At 47.1% G+C, this 21,818-nt stretch overlaps 1 protein-coding gene across 2 annotated transcripts in view; it reads right to left on the minus strand.

Annotated features, from left to right (window-relative positions):
• Positions 1-21,818, minus strand: part of LOC140737588 (paladin-like) — a 357,859-nt gene that overhangs the window by 295,889 nt on the left and 40,152 nt on the right. For both annotated transcript variants that reach the window (XM_073064040.1, XM_073064030.1), the window contains exon 4: positions 3,478-3,657. In XM_073064040.1, coding sequence (XP_072920141.1) covers positions 3,478-3,657 — 180 coding nt within the window. The remainder of the gene's footprint in view (positions 1-3,477; positions 3,658-21,818) is intronic.

Below are 21,818 nucleotides of genomic sequence, written 5' to 3' on the forward strand. Positions count from 1 at the left end.
CACACCTGCCCCTCCACCAATCTTAGTATCATCTGCATACTTGGCAACAAAGCATTCTATTCCATCATCTAAATTATTTAGTTGATGATGGCATCCGTTAGTCTCGCGAGACCATGGATCTGCACCTGGAAAGTCTTGCTTCAGCCTCTCCAGGGCGCAGGCCTGGGCAAGGTTGTATGGAAAACCGGCAGTTGCCCAAACAGCAAGTCTCCCCTCTCCATGCCACCAATATTGTCCAAGGGAAGGGCAAGGGCCGATACAGCTTGGCAACAGTATCGTTGCACAAGCTGCTAGAGCGAGGTTGAAGACAACGTCAGACTGCCTTAGGGACTTCAGCTCCAGATTTGTCCTCCGGTTTTACTCCCGAAGCCTTTCCCATAAATGGGTATGGCCGCAAGGCAGCAGAGATTTGAAATCAGAGTTTTCCCTCTCTAAGATGGGCTGCCTTCCCAGGCTGATGAGCTCCATCCACCCGAATTATTTATATACATTATAAAAAGAAGTAGTCCCAACACCAATCCCCACGGAACACCACTAGTCACTGGCAGCCACCCAGAAAAGGATCCTTTTATTCCCACTCACTGCCTCCTACCAATTAGTCAATGCTCTAACCATGTCAGTAACTTTCCTGTAGTACCATGGGCTCCTAACTTGGTAAGCAGCCTCACGTGTGGCACCTTGTCAAAGGCCTTCTGAAAGTCCAAATATACAACATCCACTGCATTCCCTCTATCTATCCTACTTGTAATCTCCTCAAAGAATTCCAAAAGGGTTCGTGAGGCAGGATTTTTTCCTGAAGGAAACCATGCTGACTCTGTCCTATCTTGTCCTGTGTCACCAAGTATTCCATCACCTCATCCTTAACAATTGAATCTAACATCTTCCCAACCACTGAGGTCAGGCTAACTGGTCTATAATTTCCTTTCTTAAAGAGTAGAGTGATAATTTCAATTTTTCAGTCTTCTGGCACCATGCCAGAGTCCAATGATTTCTGAAAGATCATTTCTAATGCCACCACAATCTCTAAGCTACCTTTTTCAGAACCCTATGATGAAGTTAATCTGGTCCTGGGTGACTTATGTACCTATAGGTCTTTCAGCTTTTTGAGCATCTTCTCTCTTATAATAGTAACAGCACCCACTTCTCTTTCTTCACACACTACAACATCTGGCACACTGAAGACTGATGAAAAATACTCATTTAATTCATCAGCCATCTCCTTGTCCCCTGTTATTATTTCTCCTTCCTCATTTTCTAGTGGTCCTATATCCACTCTCATTTCTCTTTTATATTTAACATACTTAAAAATTTTTCACTACCCACTTTGATATTATTTGCTAGTTTGCTTTCATATTTCATATTTTCCCTAATGATTTTTATATTTGCTCCCTATTGTTTTTTAAAAGCTTCCCAATCTTCTATCTTCTCACTGATTTTTGCTTTGTTGTATGCCCTTTCTTTTGCTTTTACAATAGCTTTGACTTCCCTTGGCAGCTACGGTTGTACTATTTTACCATTTGAGTATTTCTTCATTTTCGGAATACAGGTACCTGCACCTTCCTCATTTTTCCCAGAAACTCTCGTCATTGCTGCTCTGCTGTCATCCCTGCCAGCATCTCCTTCCAATTTACTTTGGCCAACTCCTCTCTCATGCCACTGTAATTTCCCTTACTCCACTGAAATACTGCCACATCAGACTTTACTTTCTCCCTATTAAATTTCAAGTTGAACTCAATTATATTGTGATCACTGGTTCCTAAGGGTTCTTCTACCTTAAGCTCCCTAATCACCTCCGGTTTATTACATTACACCCAATCCAGTATAGCTGATCCCCTAGTAGGCTCAACAACAAACTGCTCTAAAAAGCTATCTCTTCGGCATTCAACAAACTCACTCTCTTGAGATCCATTATCAACTTGATTTTCCCAATCGACCAGCATGTTAAAATCTCCCATGACTACCATAACATTGCCCTTTTGACTCGCCTTTTCTATTTCCTGTTGTAACCTGTGGTCCACCTCCCAGCCACTGCTGGGAGGCCTGTATATAACTGCCATCAACATCCTTTTACCTTTGCAGTTTCTTAACTCAACCCACAAGGATTCTTCCGATCCTGTATCACATCTTTTTACTAATTTGATGCCATTCTTTACCAGCAGAGCCACACCTTCTGACTGGTCCTTGAGTCCTGACGAAGGGTCTCAGCCCAAAACGTCGACAGTGCTTCTCCCTATAGATACTGCCTGGCCTGCTGTGTTCCACCAGCATTTCGTGTGTGTTGTTTAAACCTTCCCCAACAGCTCTAACAAACCTACCCGGGAGAATATTGGTCTTCCTCAGGTTCAGGTGCAACCCATCACTTTTGAACAGGTCATATCTCCTCAGAAGAGATTCCAAGTATCTGAAGCCCTGCCCCCTGCACCAGTTCCTCAGCCACGCATTTATCTGCTAGATCATCCTGTTTCTAACCTCACTGGCACATGGCACAGACAGCAATCCAGAAATTAGTACCTGGGAGGTCCTGCTTCTCAGCTTTCTACCTAGCTCTTTAATTCTCTCTTCAGGACCTCATTGCTTTTTCTTCTATGTCACTGGTACCAATATGTACCAAGACACTTGGCTGCTCCCCCTCCCTCTCCAAAATGTTATGGACACGATCTGAGACATCCTTGACCCTGGCACCTAGGAAGCAACATACCATCCAGGTATCTTGTTCACATCCATATGTGTGGCACCTTATCAAATGCCTTCTGAAAATCGAAGCAAGTGACATCCACTACCTCTCCTTTGTCCACCCTGCCTGTCACTTCCTCGAAGAACTCTAACAGATTAGTCAGGCAAGATTTCTCTTTTCAGAAACCATGATGACTCTGACTTATTGTATCATTAGTCTTCAAATATCCCAAACCCTCATCCTTAAAAATAGACTCCAACACTTTCTCCAACCACTGAGGTTAGGCTAACTGGCCTAAAATTTCCTTTATTTTGCCTTCCTCTCTTCTTAAAGTGCAGCACCTTGTCAAAGGCCTTCTGAAAATCCAGGTAAACAAAGTCCACTTACTTCTCCTTGCCTATCTTGCCTGTTATTTCCTTAAAGAATTTTAACAGGTTTGTCAGACAAGATTTCCCCTGAAGGAAACCATGCTGATTTTAGCTTATTTAATCATGTGCCTCTGAATGTCCCAAAAACTCTTTCTGACTTAATCCTGTCCCACTCACCAATATCCAAGCCACTTAAACCTAACTTCTTTTTAAGGCCATTGCCATGTGCCTAATGCTCTCAAGTGCCACCAAGTGTCCTGACTGACCCTGCCTGCTTTTTGGATCTCACACTCAATCACCTCAAGTGATGGTTCACACCTCAAGCCTGCTAAATACATGAACCAAAATTCTGTCAATACACAAACATTTGTGACTTCTGTTTTTCTGTCTAGACCAGCCAGAGGAATGTGACTCAGCACTGAACAGATTTCTCACCTGATTTCCTTCTTCCTTTAGTTTTTGTAATACTATCTGGAAGCCATTCAGTGTTGTTTGCCCCATGCCATATACAGAATAGCCGAGCTGAATCGGTCGAAAATTTGGTGCTCCATAACTCTTCAGGGTAAGAAGAACATCGATTTTGTCATCGATATCATTAATCATAAAGTATTTCCCCTGAAATGATGCAGAATGAAGCATTCTATCAGCAGTTAATCATGCAATTGTAGATAATCATACTCACTCATAAGTCAATGCAGAACATGAAAGGATTGTTTTATCTCCTTTATAAATATACAAACAATTAGGTATTGGGTTTAAGAACTAAGAACAAAACAGCACAGTACAGGCCATTCGGCCCACCATGTTGTGCCAACCCTTAAACCCTGACCCCCCATATAACCCTCCACCTTAAATTTAGTTTATGAATTTACAATTTTGTCTTTAATGCACTCAAATGTGTGATTTATTTATGAAATTACATGAGCCTGAGACCCAGTAACAGTTCATCTGTTATGCGGCACGTCGTATGACATACTGTAAGCGATCATAGTCTTTCTATGACCATGATTAGGGTTTTTCGTTGTACCTCAGTACATATGACAATAGTAAACCAGCTTATCAATTACTTAGTAATAGCGACTTGTTGAATGATGCAGCTACGAAGGGTGGGGGAGCGTGAGAGTGGGACCTAAAGATCAGAATGACCTGGATGAGTTGCAGATAAACAGTGTCTGCAAGAATCACATGTATAGACAAACAAAACCAAACCACTGAGAGACTGAGCGAGGGACTCGACACTGTCTGACATGCCACCAAATAACAGAGTTCCCAGCCAACAAAAGTACGCTTGATCCTTTATTTCAAAACCAGCAAAGACAAACGATATAGCAATAAAACATTAATGAAACTAGTGCAGCAATAGCGAAATAAGTAACTCAAGAAAAATAAGCAAAATTAATATAGCCAAATTTGCGATAGAGGTCAACAAAAAAGTAGCCATGTTGTCTACCAAGTCTCTCTAAAAACTAACTGCATAAAGTGTGAACACGTGACTATGCTCACCGCTTCTACCATAACCCATAATAAACTCACAACACAAAATACAATACAGACAGACCGAAACTAGTGACATGGCTCATGCATCCCACCCCCTAATAATTACAACTACATAGTACAAACATAGGAGATCAGAAACTTTCAGGGATAAACATCTTATTATTTATACAAATGTCCTTTTACTTCAAGCCAAGTCATGTAACAGTTTTCAAGGCCAAAGGTTATTAGAACCTTGCCCAGTACAGAGTGATCATGTCAGGTAAGGCTGGGTAAGCTCCTTTAATTGATCTAATTAGCTTAGGAGCAGGTAATAGAGGCAGCAGTTAAGGCAGTCGAGTGCTCCGTTTGCAGTATGTGGGAAGTCAGGGTGAGCACAATTGTCCCTGATGACTACACCTGCAAAAGGTGCATCCAGCTGCAGCTCCTGACAAACCAAGTTAAGAAACTGGAGCTAGAGCTGGATGAACTTCAGATCATCTGGTAGGCAGAGACAGAAATAGACAGGAGTTTCGGGGAGATAGTCACCCCTAAAAGTCAGGAGACAGATAGCTGGGTGACTGTCAGGAGGGGGAAGGGGAATGGACAGAATGAGCAGAGCACCCCTATGGCCATTCCCACCAATAATAAGTATACCATTTTGGATACTGTTGATGGGGACAACCTACCAGGGCCAAGTTGCAGTGGTTGCGTCTCTGACACCAAGACTGGTCCCTCAGCTCAGAAGGGAAGGAGGGAAAAGAGGAGAGCAGTAGTGATAGGGGATTCGATAGTTAGGGGGACAGATAGGAGGTTCTGTGGAAAAGATCGAGAATCCCGGATGGTCTGTTGCATCCCTGGTGCCAGGGTCCGAGATATCTCGGATCGAGTTCTCAGTATTCTCAAGAGGGAGGGAGAGCAGCCAGATGTCGTGGTCCATGTAGGGACCAAAGACATGGGTAGGAAGAGTGAGGAGGTCCTGAAAGGTGAGTTTAGGGAGCTAGGTGCCAAGTTAAAGGACGGGACCTCCAGGATAGCAATCTCAGCATTGCTACCAGTGCCATGTGCAGGTGGGTTTAGAAATAGTAAGATAGTGCAGATCGACACATGGCTGAAGACATGGTGCAGGAGGGAGGGCTTCAGATTTATAGATAATTGGGCAGTTTTCCAGGGAAGGTGGGACCTGTTCCGGCGGGACGGTTTACATCTGAACTGGAGGGGGACAAATATTCTTGCAGGTAGGTTTGCTAGAGAGGCTTCAGTAGATTTAAACTAGATATGAGGGGGGAGGGGAACCACAGTGTAGGAACAGATATATGGGAGAAGGAAGAAAAAGAAGACAGTAAAGTTCTTTGTACTGTTAGAGATAAACAGAGAGGAAGAGGTGGAGAATTTCTTAAATACATATATTTTAATGCTAGGAGCATTGTAAGAAAGGTGGATGAGCTTAGAGCATGGATTGATACCTGGAAATATGATGTTGTAGCTATTAGTGAAACATAGTTGCAGGAGGGGTGTGATTGGTGTTATGAATGTACCACAGCTCTGAGGGGCTGAAGGGTGTGGGGTAGCCCCCTCCTTTGTGAGAATCGCAAGATCACTATTAAGTCAGTCCAGGGGACACAGGAAATGAGAGTAAGACATGCAGAATCCACAAAAGGGTTAGAATGTGTCCTGGCCTCCGAAAGGCGGACCCATTGATACCGGCTATTGTCTCTTGGAGACGGACTTGTGTATTGCATCCAGTACTATGCAATCAAAGCCCCAGGCAATGAACCAAGGAGGAGGTTGGTGGAGGGATTGCATCATCCCCAACCTGATTGACACCTGAGACCCTGTGAGTCAGGATAAAAAGAGGGTCTGTGGGAACAGCCCCTCAGACGCACCAGAAGAAACGCTAGCGATCCCGTAATAGCGAAAGCCGGTGGAAGGCCACGTGCGTCCGCTTCCATTTGCCCGGAATCGATGACCTTTGCCACGGAAAAACGGTTTTTAGCTAACAACGGGGAACTCAACTCTCAACGACTCTCGAAGGATTGACATGATAAACAGAATGGGCAAGTTTTAACCCGTCTCTCTCTCCCTCCAACAATTGCCACACAGGGTCCCCAGCGGCTGCAGCCTGTATGAACTGAATGAACTATATATTTCCATCGGACAATTCATTATCCCCTAGACAACGATACAGCTTATTTCTTATTGATTATTATTATACCCGCGCTTTTAGATTTAGTATTGACGACATATATTATCTGTGTGTTTGCATTGATATTATTTTTGTGTATTTCTATCAATAAATACTGTTAAAAATAGTGCCATCAGACTTCAATGGACCTCTCTATCTTTGCTGGTAAGTGACCCAGTTATGGGGTATGTAACAATTGGGGGCTCGTCTGGGATTTGATACCAAATTGGGGAGCCAGTGAATCGGGCTTGTAAGTCCAAACTTGGATCTGGTTACGCGGGTAGCCAGATGGGAAAACAGCAAAGATGGACGTGGGTGAATTTATAGAAAACCCGACTCTGGAGGCGCTAGAGGCGGCCACCAAATCAGACTTGATAAATTTGGCGAAGGGGTTAAACCTCGCAGAGGTGAGGTTGTCAATGAAAAAGCGGGAGGTGCGAAGGGCAATAACTCAGTATTATATTGGGAAGAATGCGTTTACAGCTGAGGTATTGGAAAATATCCCTGAAAAGGTACCAGCTAGTGGGATGGCTCAGTTAGAGTTGGAGAAATTAAGGTTGGAACATGCAATTAAGTTAAAGCAGCTGGAAGCAGCTGAGAAGGAGAAAGAAAGAGCCGAGAGAGAAAGGGAGCATGCGCTCCAGCTAAAGGAGTTAGAGGTGAAATGGGAGCAGGAAAGGGCTGAGAAGGAGAGAAAAAGGGAGCATGCGCTCCAGCTAAAGGAGTTAGAGGTGAAACGGGAGCAGGAAAGAGCTGAGAAACAAAGAGAGACACAGGGGCGGAACTATCATTGATCAGCAGTAAAGTACTAGATTTTGGTCGCAAGACGGGAATGGTAGCTGTGAAAGGCATAGGCAAAGGGACGGAAATGGTGCCCTTGCATAAGATCATTATGAATTGTGAGCTAGTCTCTGGACCAGTTGAAATGGGGGTGCGATCAGAATTCCCGAGAACTGACGTGGACGTCCTTCTGGGTAACGATTTAGCCGGTGGTAAGGTTTGGTCGGCAATGACGCTAAAAAAAAGCCTGTGAGTGTTGAGGCTCTGCCCCTAGATTCCAAGATCTATCCCACATGCGCGGTCACTCGCAGCATGTCGAGAAAGGCAGCTGAGAACGAGAGCAGTTTAAATCTGGCCAGTATCGATTTGGCCGAGACGTTTTTACCGATTCTGTACCACGAGGGTTTGGAGGGTTGTAAAACAGAGGGTAGTAAAGTGAAAGAGAGTAAGGGAGAGGAGATAGACCTGCCCTTAGCGAGGAATGAAGTGCTAGAGGCACGAAATGGAGATGAGAAACAGGTAAAGCTGTTAAAAGGTCCAAGGTTGGACACGGATGATCTGTCTGGTTTGGCAGAACTGTTTGAAGAAGTTGAAAATTCTAAAGGTGTTCCCGATAATGAAATGAGGACAGTCCTAGATGAAAAGGATGCCCTTACTTTGAAGAAGTCTGCTGGGTTGGCAGATGAGGTTGTTGCAGCCAGCGGGGTTGAATTTTCTCTGGAAGGGAGTTGCCCAGAGAGCAGCTGGGAGAATCAGGGGAATTTGGAATTTGGACCGGGTACAGGTATTGAAAGCCTGGAAGAGGCAAATGTCCCATTTGAGTGTGTCCAAGATGTGGATGCACATGGTATTGAACCTAGTAATGGAGCTCAGAAAAAGTCTGAGGTATTTGATTCAGTTGAAAAGGAATGCAGTCCTTGTGGGTCAGATAGACTTGGTTCAGTGAAGAAAGGGTTAACCTTGGTAATAGTGGGAAGTGAGAGTTCCCAGGTGTTTGTGCTCAAAGGTGTGTTAAAAGTTAATGCAGAGATCAAACATGGGGAGATGAATATTATCATTGAAGAAAATGGGAAATATGTAGATCCCAAATCGAATGAAAAAAATTTAAAACCCGCGGATCACTTACAGGTTGAGTTGGAAGATGACGGGGCCCCCCATGCTATTGTTATTCCAGAGTGTGGTGTGAAAAGGCAGAATTTGAAATGCTGCTTGAACAAAGAGTTCGAACTGAAAAATAATAGCCTGAAGGGTCCTGAAGAGAAAGCTAGCAACTTGCGTAAAATTAAAGAATTGGGTGGAAATTCAGAAGATGGTCTAAGTTTGGGATACAGTGTTGATAAAAATAACTCCTATGAAAGAAGCGGGCAAAAGCCTATTTTGCCAGGTTACCCGAGCTCCCCACATGGGAACTAACTGGAAAAGAGACGAGGGTTAATGGGGACGCCATTTTTAAATAGCAGAAACCGGTTTTAAGGGATTTTGACAAAACCTGTGAATAATAAAAGACAACCCCCATGGAAGCCTGCCTGTTAAGTTTGAAAGCAACATAACGATTGGTATTTGCATGAACTTTTGTAGTATACACGTAAGCTTAAGATCACAACTCTTTAGTTTTGTTTGCTGAAAAAAAAGGTGGTTACTAAATTGGAGTCTGATGCTGCAGGAGTTCGATATTAAGATACAGCATATTAAAGGAAGTGATAATGTGCTCGCGGATTGTTTATCTAGATGCTGAATTGAATGTATAACTGTATTACTCTGTAGTGAAAAGAAAAGCTTTTGTATTGTGTTAGATTCTAAAATCCTGTAAGACTCTATACTACTTCGTTTTCACCGCTGGTGAAAACGCTTTGAAGAAAGGGGGTGTTATGAATGTGCCACAGCTCTGAGGGGCCGAAGGGTGCGGGGTAGCCCCCTCCTTTGTGAGAATCGCAAGATCACTATTAAGTCAGTCCAGGGGACACAGGAAATGAGAGTAAGACATGCAGAATCCACAAAAGGGTTAGAATGTGTCCTGGCCTCCGAAAGGCGGACCCATTGATACCGGCTATTGTCTCTTGGAGACGGACTTGTGTATTGCATCCAGTACTATGCAATCAAAGCCCCAGGCAATGAACCAAGGAGGAGGTTGGTGGAGGGATTGCATCATCCCCAACCTGATTGACACCTGAGACCCTGTGAGTCAGGATAAAAAGAGGGTCTGTGGGAACAGCCCCTCAGACGCACCAGAAGAAACGCTAGCGATCCCGTAATAGCGAAAGCCGGTGGAAGGCCACGTGCGTCCGCTTCCATTTGCCCGGAATCGATGACCTTTGCCACGGAAAAACGGTTTTTAGCTAACAACGGGGAACTCAACTCTCAACGACTCTCGAAGGATTGACATGATAAACAGAATGGGCAAGTTTTAACCCGTCTCTCTCTCCCTCCAACAATTGCCACACAGGGTCCCCAGCGGCTGCAGCCTGTATGAACTGAATGAACTATATATTTCCATCGGACAATTCATTATCCCCTAGACAACGATACAGCTTATTTCTTATTGATTATTATTATACCCGCGCTTTTAGATTTAGTATTGACGACATATATTATCTGTGTGTTTGCATTGATATTATTTTTGTGTATTTCTATCAATAAATACTGTTAAAAATAGTACCATCAGACTTCAACGGACCTCTCTATCTTTGCTGGTAAGTGACCCAGTTACGGGTTACGTAACATTGGCAACTGAATCTTCCTGGATTTTGTTGGTTCAGGTGTGATAGAATCGGAGGGATAAGAGGGGGAGGTGTTGTGTTGCTTGTCAGAGAAAATATTACAGCGGTGCTCTGGCAGGATAGATTAGAGGGCTCGTCTAGGGAGACTATTTGGGTGGAATTGAGGAATGGGAAAGGTGTAGTAGCACTTATAGGGGTGTATTATAGACCACCTAATGGGGAGCGAGAATTGGAGGAGAAAATTTGCAAGGAGATAGCAGATATTTCTGGTAAGCACAGGGTTGTGATTGTGGGAGATTTTAATTTTCCACACAGACTGGGAAGCCCATACTGTAAAAGGGCTGGATGGTTTGGAGTTTTTAAAATGTGTGCAGGATAGTTTTTTGCAGCAATACATAGAGGCACCAACTAGAGAAGGGGCAGTGTTGGATCTCCTGTTAGGGAATGAGATAGGTCAGGTGACAGAGGTATGTGTTGGGGAGCACTTCGGGTCCAGTGATCACAACATCATTAGTTTCAATATAATTATGGAGAAGGATAGGACTGGACCCAAGATTGAGATTTTTGATTGGAGAAAGGCTAACTTTGAGGAGATGCGAAAGGATTTAGAAAGGAGTGGATTGGGACAATTTGTTTTATGGGAAGGATGTAATAGAGAAATGGAGGTCATTTAAAGGTGAAATTTTGAGGGTACAGATTCTTTATGTTCCTGTTAGGTTGAAAAGAAAGGTTAAAAGTTTGAGAGAACCATGGTTTTCAAGGGATATTGGAAACTTGCTTCAGAAAAAGAGAGGTATCTACAATAAATATAGGCAGCTTGGAGTAAATGAGGTGCTTGAGGAATATAAAGAATGTAAAAAGAATCTTAAGAAAGAAATTAGAAAAGCTAAAAGATACGAGGTTGCTTTGGCAAGTCAGGTGAAAATAAATCCAAAGCGTTTCTACAGTTATATTAATAGCAAAAGGATAGTGAGGGATAAAATCAGTCCCTTAGAGAATCAGAGTGGACAGCTATGTGTGGAGCCGAAAGAGATGAGGGAGATTTTGAACAATTTCTTTTCTTCGGTATTCACTAAGGAGAAGGATATTGAATTGTGTAAGGTAACTAGGGAAGTTATGGAAACTATGATGATTAAAGAAGAGGAAGTCCTGGTGCTTTTAAGGAATATAAAAGTGGTTAAGTCTCTAGATCCTGACAGGATATTCCCTGGACCTTGAGAGAAGTTAGTGTAGAAATAGCAGGGGCTCTGACAGAAATATTTCAAATGTCATTAGAAACGGGGATGGTACCAGAGGATTCGCATATTGTTCATGTTGTTCCATTGTTTAAAAAGTGTTCTAACAGTAAACCTAGCAATTATCTAGCAAAAAAAAATAGTAAGCTTGACGTCAGTGGTGGGTAAATTAATGGAAAGTATTCTTAGAGATGGTATATATAATTATTTGGATAGACAGTCTGATTAGGAACAGTCAACATGGATTTGTGTGTGGAAGGTCATGTTTGACAATCACTAATTTTGAAGAGGAAAGTTGACAAAGGTAAAGCAGTGGATGTTGTCTATATGGACTTCAGTAAGGCCTTTGACAAGGTTCCATATGGAAGGTTAGTTTGGAAGGTTCAATCGTTAGGTATTAATATTGAAGTAGTAAAATGGATTCAACAGTGGCTGGATGGGAGATGCCAGAGAGTAGTGGCGGATAACTGTTTGTCAGGTTGGAGGCCGGTGACTAGTGGCGTGCCTCAGGGATCTGTACTGGGTCCAATGTTGTTTGTCATATACATTAATGATCTGAATGATAGGGTGGTAAATTGGATTAGTAAGTATCAAGTCAAGTCAAGTCAAGTCAACTTTTATTGTCATTTCGACCATAACTGCTGGTACAGTACATAATAAAAATGAGACAACGTTTTTCAGGACCATAGTGTTACATGACACAGTACAAAAAATCTAGACTGAACAACGTAATTAAAAAATACACAGAGAAAGCTACACTAGACTACAGACCTACACTGGACTGCATAAAGTGCACAAAAACAGTGCAGGCATTACAATAATTAATAAACAGGACAGTAGGGCAAGGTGTCAGTCCAGGCTTCGGGTATTGAGGAGTCTGATAGCTTGGGGGGAAGAAACTGTTATATAGTCTGTTTGTGAGAGCCCGAATGCTTCGGAGCCTTTTCCCAGATGGCAGGAGGGAGAAGAGATTGTATGAGGGGTGCATGGGGTCCTTCATAATGCTGTTTCCTTTGCGGATGCAGTGTGTAGTGTAAATGTCCGTGATGGCAGGAAGATCTTCTCAGCTGACCTCACTATCCGCTGCAGGGTCTTGCGATCCGAGATGGTGCAATTTCCAAACCAGGCAGTGATGCAGTTGCTCAGGATGCTCCCTGTAGAATGTGATGAGGATGGGGGGTGGGAGATGGACTTTCCTCAGCCTTCGCAAAAAGTAGAGACACTGCTGGGCTTTCTTTGCTATGGAGCTGGTGTTGAGGGACCAGGTGAGATTCTCCGTCAGGTGAACACCAAGAAATTTGGTGCTGTTTATGATCTCTACCGAGAAGCCGTCAATGTTCAGCGGGGAGTGGTCGCTCCATGCCCTCCTGAAGTCAGCAACCATCTCTTTTGTTTTGTTCACATTAAGAGACAGGTTGTTGGCTCTGCACCAGTCCATTAGCCACTGTACCTCCTCTCTGTAAGCTGACTCGTCGTTCTTGCTGATGAGATCCACCACGGTCGTGTCATCGGCGAACTTGATGATATGGTTCGAGCTGTGTGCTGCAGCACAGTCATGGGTCAGCAGAGTGAACAGCAGTGGACTGAGCACACAGCCCTGGGGAGCCCCCGTGCTCAGTGTGATGGTGTTGGAGATGCTGCTTCCGATCCGGACTGACTGAGGTCTCCCAGTCAGGAAGTCTAGGATCCAGTTGCAGAGGGAGATGTTCAGGCCCAGTAGGCTCAGCTTTCCAATCAGTTTCTGAGGGATGATTGTGTTGAATGCTGAACTGAAGTCTATGAACAGCATCCGAACTTATGAACTATGAACAGCACCACTTCACCTGCAAGTCAGCTGGGGTGATATACTGTAGCCGGTGCTCCCGATGTGGCCATTTATACATTGGGGAGACCCGCCGCAGACTGGGAGACCGTTTCGCCGAACACCGGCGCTCAGTCCTCCAGCAGTGGCGGGATCTCCCTGTGGCCACACACTTCAATTCCACAGACCACTCCCACTCCGACATGTCTGTCCATGGCCTCCTCTACCATCAAGATGAGGCCACACGCAGGTCGATGGAGCAATACCTTATCTCCTGCCTAGGTAGCCTCCTACCTGCCGGCATGAACATTCAACTCACTGACCTCCGTTGATACCCCTGCCCCATCCTTTACCCCATCCCTATCTATAATTTTAGTCTGGTTCTCTTTCTCTCTTTTTGTCCCCCCTCACTATAATCTCCCCCCAGCCCTACCTTTCTTTCTCTTTTATTTCACATGATTCTCCACCTTCCCCCTAGCCCATTTCCCTCCAGCCTATCACTTCCCAGCTCTCTACTTCATCCCTCCCCCCACTTCTTATTCCCCCCTCGACCATCCCATGTTACTTCACTCCTGATGAAGGGTTTCGGCCAGAAACGTTGTCACTGCCTCCTCCCATAGATGCTGTCTGGCCTGCTGAGTTCTGCCAGCATTTTGTGTTTTTATTTATTTCCAACATCTGCAGATTCACTTGTGTTGCATCCGAACTTATGTGTCTTTTTTGTCCAGGTGGGTTAGGGCCAGGTGGAGGGTGGTGGCAATGGCATCATCTGTTGAGCGGTTGAGATGGTATGCAAACTGCAGGGGGTCCAGTGAGGGAGGCAGCAGGGTCTTGATACGCCTCATGACGAGCCTCTCGAAACACTTCATGATGATGGATGTAAGTGCAACGTCCCATTTAGGCAGGACACTGAAGACTTCTTCGGCACGGGAACGATGGTGGCGGCCTTGAAGCACGTTGGAATGGTGGCGCTGCTCAGGGAGATGTTGAAGTTGTCAGTGAGAACATCTGTTAGCTGGTCTGCACATCCCCTGAGCACTCTACCTGGTCCAGGTCCATGTTGTCTGGTCCTGCGGCCTTCTGTGGGTTGACCCTGCACAGGGTTCTTCTCACGTCGGCCACGGAGAGACACAGCACCTGGTCATTTGTAGGAGGGGTAGACTTCCTCGCCGCCACGTCATTTTCCGCCTCAAACTGGGGGTAGAAGTTATTCAGCGCATTTGGGAGGGAGGCATCACCTGCACAGTCAGGTGATGTTGTCTTGTAATTGGTGATGTCCTGGATGCCCTTCCACATGCGCTGTGTGTCGCAGCTGTCCGGGAAGTGACTGTGGATTCACAGGGCATGTGCACGCTTTGCCCCTCTGATGGCTCGGGACAGTTTGGCCCTTGCTATTGTTAGAGCTGCCTTGTCGCCTGCTCTGAAGGCAGAGTCGCGGGACCTCAGCAGCGCACACACCTCTGCGGTCATCCATGGCTTCTGGTTGGCACGTATAGTGATGGCCTTGGACAGAGTAACATCATCAATGCACTTTCTGATGTAGCTGGTCACTGATGCTGTGTACTCCTCTAAGTTGGTAGAGTCACCATCGGTTGCAGCCTCCCTGAACATGTGCCAGTCAGTGTGCTCAAAGCAGTCTTGAAGAGCAGAGATGGCTCTTGCTGGCCAGGTTTTCAGCTGCTTCTGAACTGGTCTGAAGCGCCTGACGAGCAGTCTGTATGCTGGGATTAGCATAACAGAGATGTGGTCTGAGTATCCGAGGTGGGGGCAGGGGTCTGCCTGGTACGCGTCGGGGATGTTTGTGTAAACAAGATCCAACGCGTTCTCCCCACTCGTTGCAAAGTCCACATACTGATGGAATTTGGGGAGCACTGACTTAAGGTTCACGTGGTTTAAATCACCGGCGACAATAAACAGACCATCAGGGTGTGCGTTCTTCAGTTCGTTAATAGCCCCGTACAGTTCACAGAGCGCCTCCTTAGCATTAGCGCTGGGGGGAATGTAGACACCAACTATAAGGACAGAGGTGAATTCCTCTGCAGATGATACTGAGATAGGTTGTGTTGTGAATAATGAAGTAAGTTTTCAAAGCTTGCAGAGAGATTTAGGCCGGTTAGAAGAGTGGGCTGAACGATGGCAGATGGAGTTTAATTCTGAGTGTAAAGTGCTACATTTTGGTAGGAATAATCAAAACAGGACATACATGGTAAATGGTAGGGCATTGAAGAATGCAGTAGAACAGAGTGATCTAGGAATAATGGTGCATAGTTCCCTGAAGGTGGAATCTCATGTGGATAGGGTGGTGAAGAAAACTTTTGGTATGCTGGCCTTTATAAATCAGAGCATTGAGTATAGGAGTTGGGATGTAATGTTGAAATTGTACAAGGCATTGTTAAGGCCAAATTTGGAGTACTGTGTACAGTTCTGGTCACCGAATTATAGGAAAGATGTCAACAAAATAGAGAGAGTACAGAGAAGATTTACTAGAATGTTACCTAGGTTTCAGCACCTAAGTTACAGAGAAAGGTTGAACAAGTTAGGTTTTTATTCTTTGGAGCGTAGAAGGTTGAGGGAGGACTTGATAGAGGTATTTAAAATTATGACTTGGATAGGCTTTTTCCATTGAGAGTAGGGGAGATTCAAATAAGAGGACATGAGTTGAGAGTTAGGGGGCAAAAGTTTAGGGGTAACACGAGGGAGATCTTCTTTACTTAGAGAGTGGTAGCTGTGTGGAACGAGCTTCCAGTAGAAGTGGCAGAGGCAGGTTCAATATTGTCATTTAAAGTAAAATTGGATATTTATATGGACAGAAAAGGAGTGGAGGGTTATTGGCTGAGTGCAGGTCAGTGGGACTAGGTGAGAGTAAGTGTTCAGCACGGACTAGAAGGGCTGAGATGGCCTGTTTCCGTGCTGTAATTGTTATATGGTTATATGGTAAGTCATTCCAAATTGTTTGGAGTCTTCCCCAATCAGAAGTCCTGGGTGAACCATGAGATCTGAAACTGGCTGAGGACCAGATCAGAGACATCCAAGTCGGGAGACCAAAAATGCTGCAAAAATGCTGTATGAACTCCAGAAAGCCATCCCATAGGCAAAGTGGAGATTTTGGACCAAACTAGAATGAATGAGGGATGCTCGACAGCTGTGGCAGGATTTTATTGCTATAACTTCCTACAAAGTTCAGTCAAGTGACATGGGTGACAGAGCTTCACTTCCAAGAGTCCAATGCTTTGATCATTGGAACATGGTGAAACCATCACACCCTCAAATCTCCTGATGATCCTTTGATCACAGTATCTGACACAGGCTGCTTTCAGCAAGGCAAATCCAAGGAAATAATCCAGAATGGACAGGGTGCCTGACCTGTGTGTTCATTGATAACTTTAACGGCTCACTTTAGCAGTGTGTGGTACCCACCTGCTTCAAGCAGCTTCAATTATACTGGTGCCCAAGAAGAGCGTGGTAATTTGCATCAATGACTATCGTCCAGTTGCACTTGCATTCACAGTGATGAAGTGTTTTGAGAGGCTGATGGTGGAAAATATCAGCTCTCCCAGAGAGAAGAATTGAATCCACTCCAACTTGCTACTAGAACCCTGGATCAACTGAACAGGATGCATACATCAGGATGCTCTTTATCAATTATAGTTCAGAATTTAATACCATCATCCTGTAGCGATGTACTACATACAGAGCTAGAGACGACACGCAGTCGGTAAGTCGTCTCGAGACTAGTTTATTCAAACTTCGCGGCGCTGGCATTTAATCCCTAGCGCCCGCCCTCTCCAAACGGAAATGACATCAGAGGTGCATTACCAAAGTCTACCTCCGTGCGCTGGCTATTTGTGAGCCAGTTCGCCTGCGCAGAAAGTGGGTCGCCACATAACCCCCCCCCCCCCCACAGAACCCCCACACCTCCCAATGTCCACAGTCTGGATCAGCCTCTGTTTGGTCATCTGTCTCTGTGCCGCGGTGCCTGAACCTCGATCGGCTGCACCGTCCACATGGGCTGGTTTGAGTTGGTCCACCATGAAAACCTCCTCTTTCCCCCCAATGTCCAGAATGTACGTGGACCCGTTGTTGTTGATCACCTTGAACGGCCCCTCGTACAGCCACTGTAGCGGTGCCTGGTGTCTGCCCCTTCATACAAACACAAACTTACAGTCCTGCAGGTCTTTGGGTACATGGGTCAGGGTCCGTCCATGCTGCGAAGTTGGTACAGGGGCCAGGTTGCCGAGCCTTTCACGTAGTCTGTCCAGGGCTGCTGCGGGTTCTTCCTCTTGCCCCCTTGGGGCTGGTATGAACTCTCCTGGGACGACCAGGGGTGCACTGTACACCAACTCAGCCGACAAGGCGTTCAGATCCTCTTTGGGTGCTGTGCGAATTCCAAGCAGGACCCAAGGAAGCTTGTCCACCCAGTTAGGTCCTCTCAGGCAGGCCATGAGAGCCGACTTCAAGTGACTTCAAGTGGAAGCGTTCCACCAGCCCGTTCGACTGTGGGTGGTAGGCAGTTGTGTGGTGTAGCTGCATTCCCAACATGCTGGCCACAGCCGACCACAGGCTGGAGGTGAACTGGGCGCCTCTGTCAGAGGTAATGTGGGCCGGTACCCCGAAGCGTGCTACCCAGGTTGCGATCAGTGCTTGGGCGCAGGAATCGGCAGATGTGTTGGTGAGCGGGACCGCCTCTGGCCACCTCGTGAACCGGTCTACCATAGTTAGGAGGTACCGCGCTCCTCGGGACACTGGTAGGGGGCCCACGATATCCACATGAATGTGGTCGAACCTCCGGTGGGTGGGTTCGAACTGCTGCGGCGGGGCTTTAGTGTGCCGCTGCACCTTGGCTATTTGGCACTGTGTGCACATTCTGGCCCATCAGCTGACCTGTTTGCGAAGTCCGTGCCACGCAAACTTGCTGCAGACCAGCCGCACGGTTGTCCTGATAGATGGGTGCGCCAAACCGTGTCTGGAGTCGAAAACTCGCCGCCTCCAGGCTGCTGGGACGATGGGGCGAGGTTGGCCGGTAGCCACGTCGCACAGGAGGGTCCTCTCACCTGGGCCTACGAGAAAGTCTTGCAGCTGCAAACCCGAGACTGCGGTCCTGTAGCTGGGCATCTCGTCGTCTGCCTGCTGTGCCTCCGCCAATGCTGCATAGTCCACCCCCAGGGACAGGACCTGGACAGCTGGTCTGGAGAGTGCGTCCGCCACGACGTTGTCCTTTCCCGAGACATGCTGGATGTCCATCGTGTACTTGGAGATGTAGGACAGATGTCGCTGCTGGCAGGCTGACCAGGGATCGGACACCTTCGTGAACGCGAAGGTCAACGGTTTGTGGTCCGTGAACACGGTGAACGGCCAGCCTTCTAAGAAGTACCTGAAATGCCGGATTGCCAGATACAGTGCCAACAGCTCCCGGTCGAAAGCACTGTACTTGTGTTCGGGTGGTCGTAGCTGCTTGCTGAAGAACGCCAGGGGTTGCCAGCACCCCTTGATGAGCTGCTCCAGCACCCCACCGACTGCTGTGTCGGATGCGTCCACCGTGAGGGCGGTCAGAACGTCCGTTCTGGGGTGCACCAGCATCGTGGCATCTGCCAAGGCTTCCTTGGCTTTAATGAAAGTGGCTGCAGCCTCCTCGTTCCAAGTAATGTCCTTGCCTTTACCCGACATCAGGGTGTACAAAGGGCACATGATACGGGCTGCTGAGGGGAGGAAACGGTGGTAGAAGTTCATCATACCAACGAACTCCTGCAGGCCTTTGACCGAGTTGAGCCGGGTAAAGTGGTGGATCGCGTCTACCTTGGCGGGCAGAGGTGTTGCCCCGTCTTTGGTAATCCTGTGGCCCAGGAAGTCAATGGTATCGAGACCGAACTGACATTTGGCCGGGTTGATTGTGAGGCCGAAATCACTCAGGCAGGAGTAGAGCTGGCAGAGGTGGGACAGATGCTCCTGGCGACTACTGCTGGCTATAAGGATATTGTCCAAATAGATGAACGCAAAGTCCAGGTCACGTCCCACCACATCCATTAGCCGCTGGAATGTCTGTGCAGCATTCTTCGGGCTGAACAGCATTTGGAGGAATTCGAACAGGCCGAACGGGGTATTGAGTGCTGTTTTGGGGATGTCTTCCGGGTGCACCAGGATTTGATGATATCTCCGGACGAGGTCTACTTTGGAAAAGATGCTTGTAGGTGTGCTGCAAAGTCCTGTATGTGTGGCACGGGGTAGCGGTCTGGAGTTGTAGCCTCATTCAGGCTGCGGTAGTCGCCACATGGTCTCCAACCCCCAGCTGCTTTGGGCACCATGTGCAGGGGGGAGGCCCATGGGCTGTTGGACCTCCATATGATCCCCAATTCCTCCATCCTCTTGAACTCCTCCTTCGCCAGGTGGAGCTTTTCCAGGGGGAGCCTTCGTGCGCGGGCGTGGAGGGGTGGTCCCTGGGTCGGGATGTAGTGCTGTACCCCGTGTCTGGGCATGGCTGCTGTGAACTGCAATGCCAGACTCGATGGAAAGTCCACCAGGATTCTGGTGAATTCGCTCTCCGACAGCGTGATGGATTCCAGGTGTGGGGCCGGCAACTTGGCTTCACCCAGGGTGAATGTCTGGAAAGTCTTGGCATGTACCAGTCTTTTCCCTTGCAAGTCGACCAGCAGGCTGTGAACTCACAAGAAGTCCACCCCCAGGAGTGGTTGGGCCACCGCGGCCAGTGTGAAGTCCCACGTGAACCGGCTGGCGCCGAACTGCAGCTGCACTGTGTGGGTGACGTAGGTCCATACCGTGCTGCCATTTGCGGCCCTCAGGGTGGGTCCTGGCTTCCTGTTGCGGGTGTTGTACCCCGTCGGGGGCAAGACGCTGATTTCTGCTCCAGTGTCGACCAAGAAGCGGCGTCCCGACTGTTTGTCCCAGACGTACAAGAGGCTGTCCTGGTGGCCAGCCACCATAGTCATTAGCGGCAGCTGGCCCTGGCCCTGGCCCTTGCAGGGCGGGCGACAACGGCAGGCTTCTGTGCCCCACCGCTGGTGGTAGAAACACCACTGTTTACTGTCCTCCTCACTCCTGCCTCTGAGTTGTGTGCGCCCCCCTGCCAGGCCTGGTCCGGTCTGCTGTTGGGCGCGTGGCCCAGTAATCTGACCGACGGACCCCAAGCTCTCCCTCTTGGCTTTCCATAGCACCTCTGCCCGGGCCGCCACCTTCCGGGGGTCGCTGAAATCTGCGTCGGCCAGCAGCAGATGTATGTCCTCAGGCAGTTGCTCTAGGAACACTTGCTCGAACATGAGGCAGGGCTTGTGTCCGTCAGCCAGGGACAGCATCTCGTTCATCAATGCTGACGGCAGTCTGTCTCCCAAACCGTCCCGGTGAAGCAGGCGGGCACCCCGCTCACGCCGCGAGAGGCCAAAGGTCCCAATGAGCAGCGCTTTGAATGCTTCATATTTGTCTTCTTCCCGGGGTGACTGTATGAAATCCGCAACCTGGGCGGCTGTCTCCTGGTCAAGGGCGCTCACCACATGATAGTAACGCGTGGAATCAGAGGATATCAGCCAAGTCTGGAACTGGGCTTCTGCTTGGCTAAATCACACACGTGGTCGCAGCGTCCAGAAAGTCGGCAGTTTTAGCAAAACTGCGTGAACGAATGAAGAGTCGGTCATCTTTGGTCCAAATCCCGTTTGGACCATCAGGGTCACCAATGTAGCGATGTACTACATACAGAGCTAGAGACGACACTAGTCGTTTCGACACTAGTTTATTCAAACTTCGCGGCGCTGGCATTTAATCCCTAGTTCCCGCCCTCTCTGGGCGGAAATGACGTCAGAGGTGCATTACCAAAGTCTTTCCCCGCGCGCTGGTTATTTGTGAGCCGGTTCGCCTGCGCAGAAAGTGGGTTGCCACAACCCCTCAAAACTAACCAACTAAGACCTAGGCCTCAATACATCCTTGTGCAACTGGAGGTATGATTTCCTCACTTGCAGACCCCAGTCAAGTTGGTTTGGCAACATCTCCTCCACGATCTCCATCAGTACAGGTGCACCACAAGATTCTGTGCTTAGGCCCCTGCTCTACTCATGTTTCACCTATGACTGCGTGGCTAAGCACAGCTCCAATGCCACATTCAAGTTTGCTGATGATACCATTGTTGTGGACCATATCAAATGTGCTGGTGAATCATGTTGGCCAGAAAGAACTAAAGTCTACAAAATCAGTGATTTTGAATAAATCAGGGACAATGGAAGCAGACAGACCAATTGCCTTTGTCCTTGCCATAAGGGAGGAGATGGAGGCTGCCATTTTATGAAGAGACTGTTCATTATTTTGTGAGCTGAAGTCACTTGGCTTGATCAATGTTTTAAAGCACAATGATGCCTCAGGTAATCTGCTGAACTAGGGATCATTTCAAAATAAGAAGTTATTTGTGAGGTGCTTTTTGGTTGGATATAACATGCAGGTTTGTAATTTTGGGGTCTGAGAGATTCAAGCTGGCTGCAAATTAAGAACGAAGAGCCATAAGTTAGCGATTATTACTTGCTGGGAAGAGGGCAATAAATGGATGCTGGCCTGGTTTAGAGCCAATAAAAAGGTGTTAAAGGTCAGACACA

Source organism: Hemitrygon akajei, chromosome 2 (assembly GCF_048418815.1).
Source record: "Hemitrygon akajei chromosome 2, sHemAka1.3, whole genome shotgun sequence".
NCBI classification, from domain to species: domain Eukaryota; kingdom Metazoa; phylum Chordata; class Chondrichthyes; order Myliobatiformes; family Dasyatidae; genus Hemitrygon; species Hemitrygon akajei.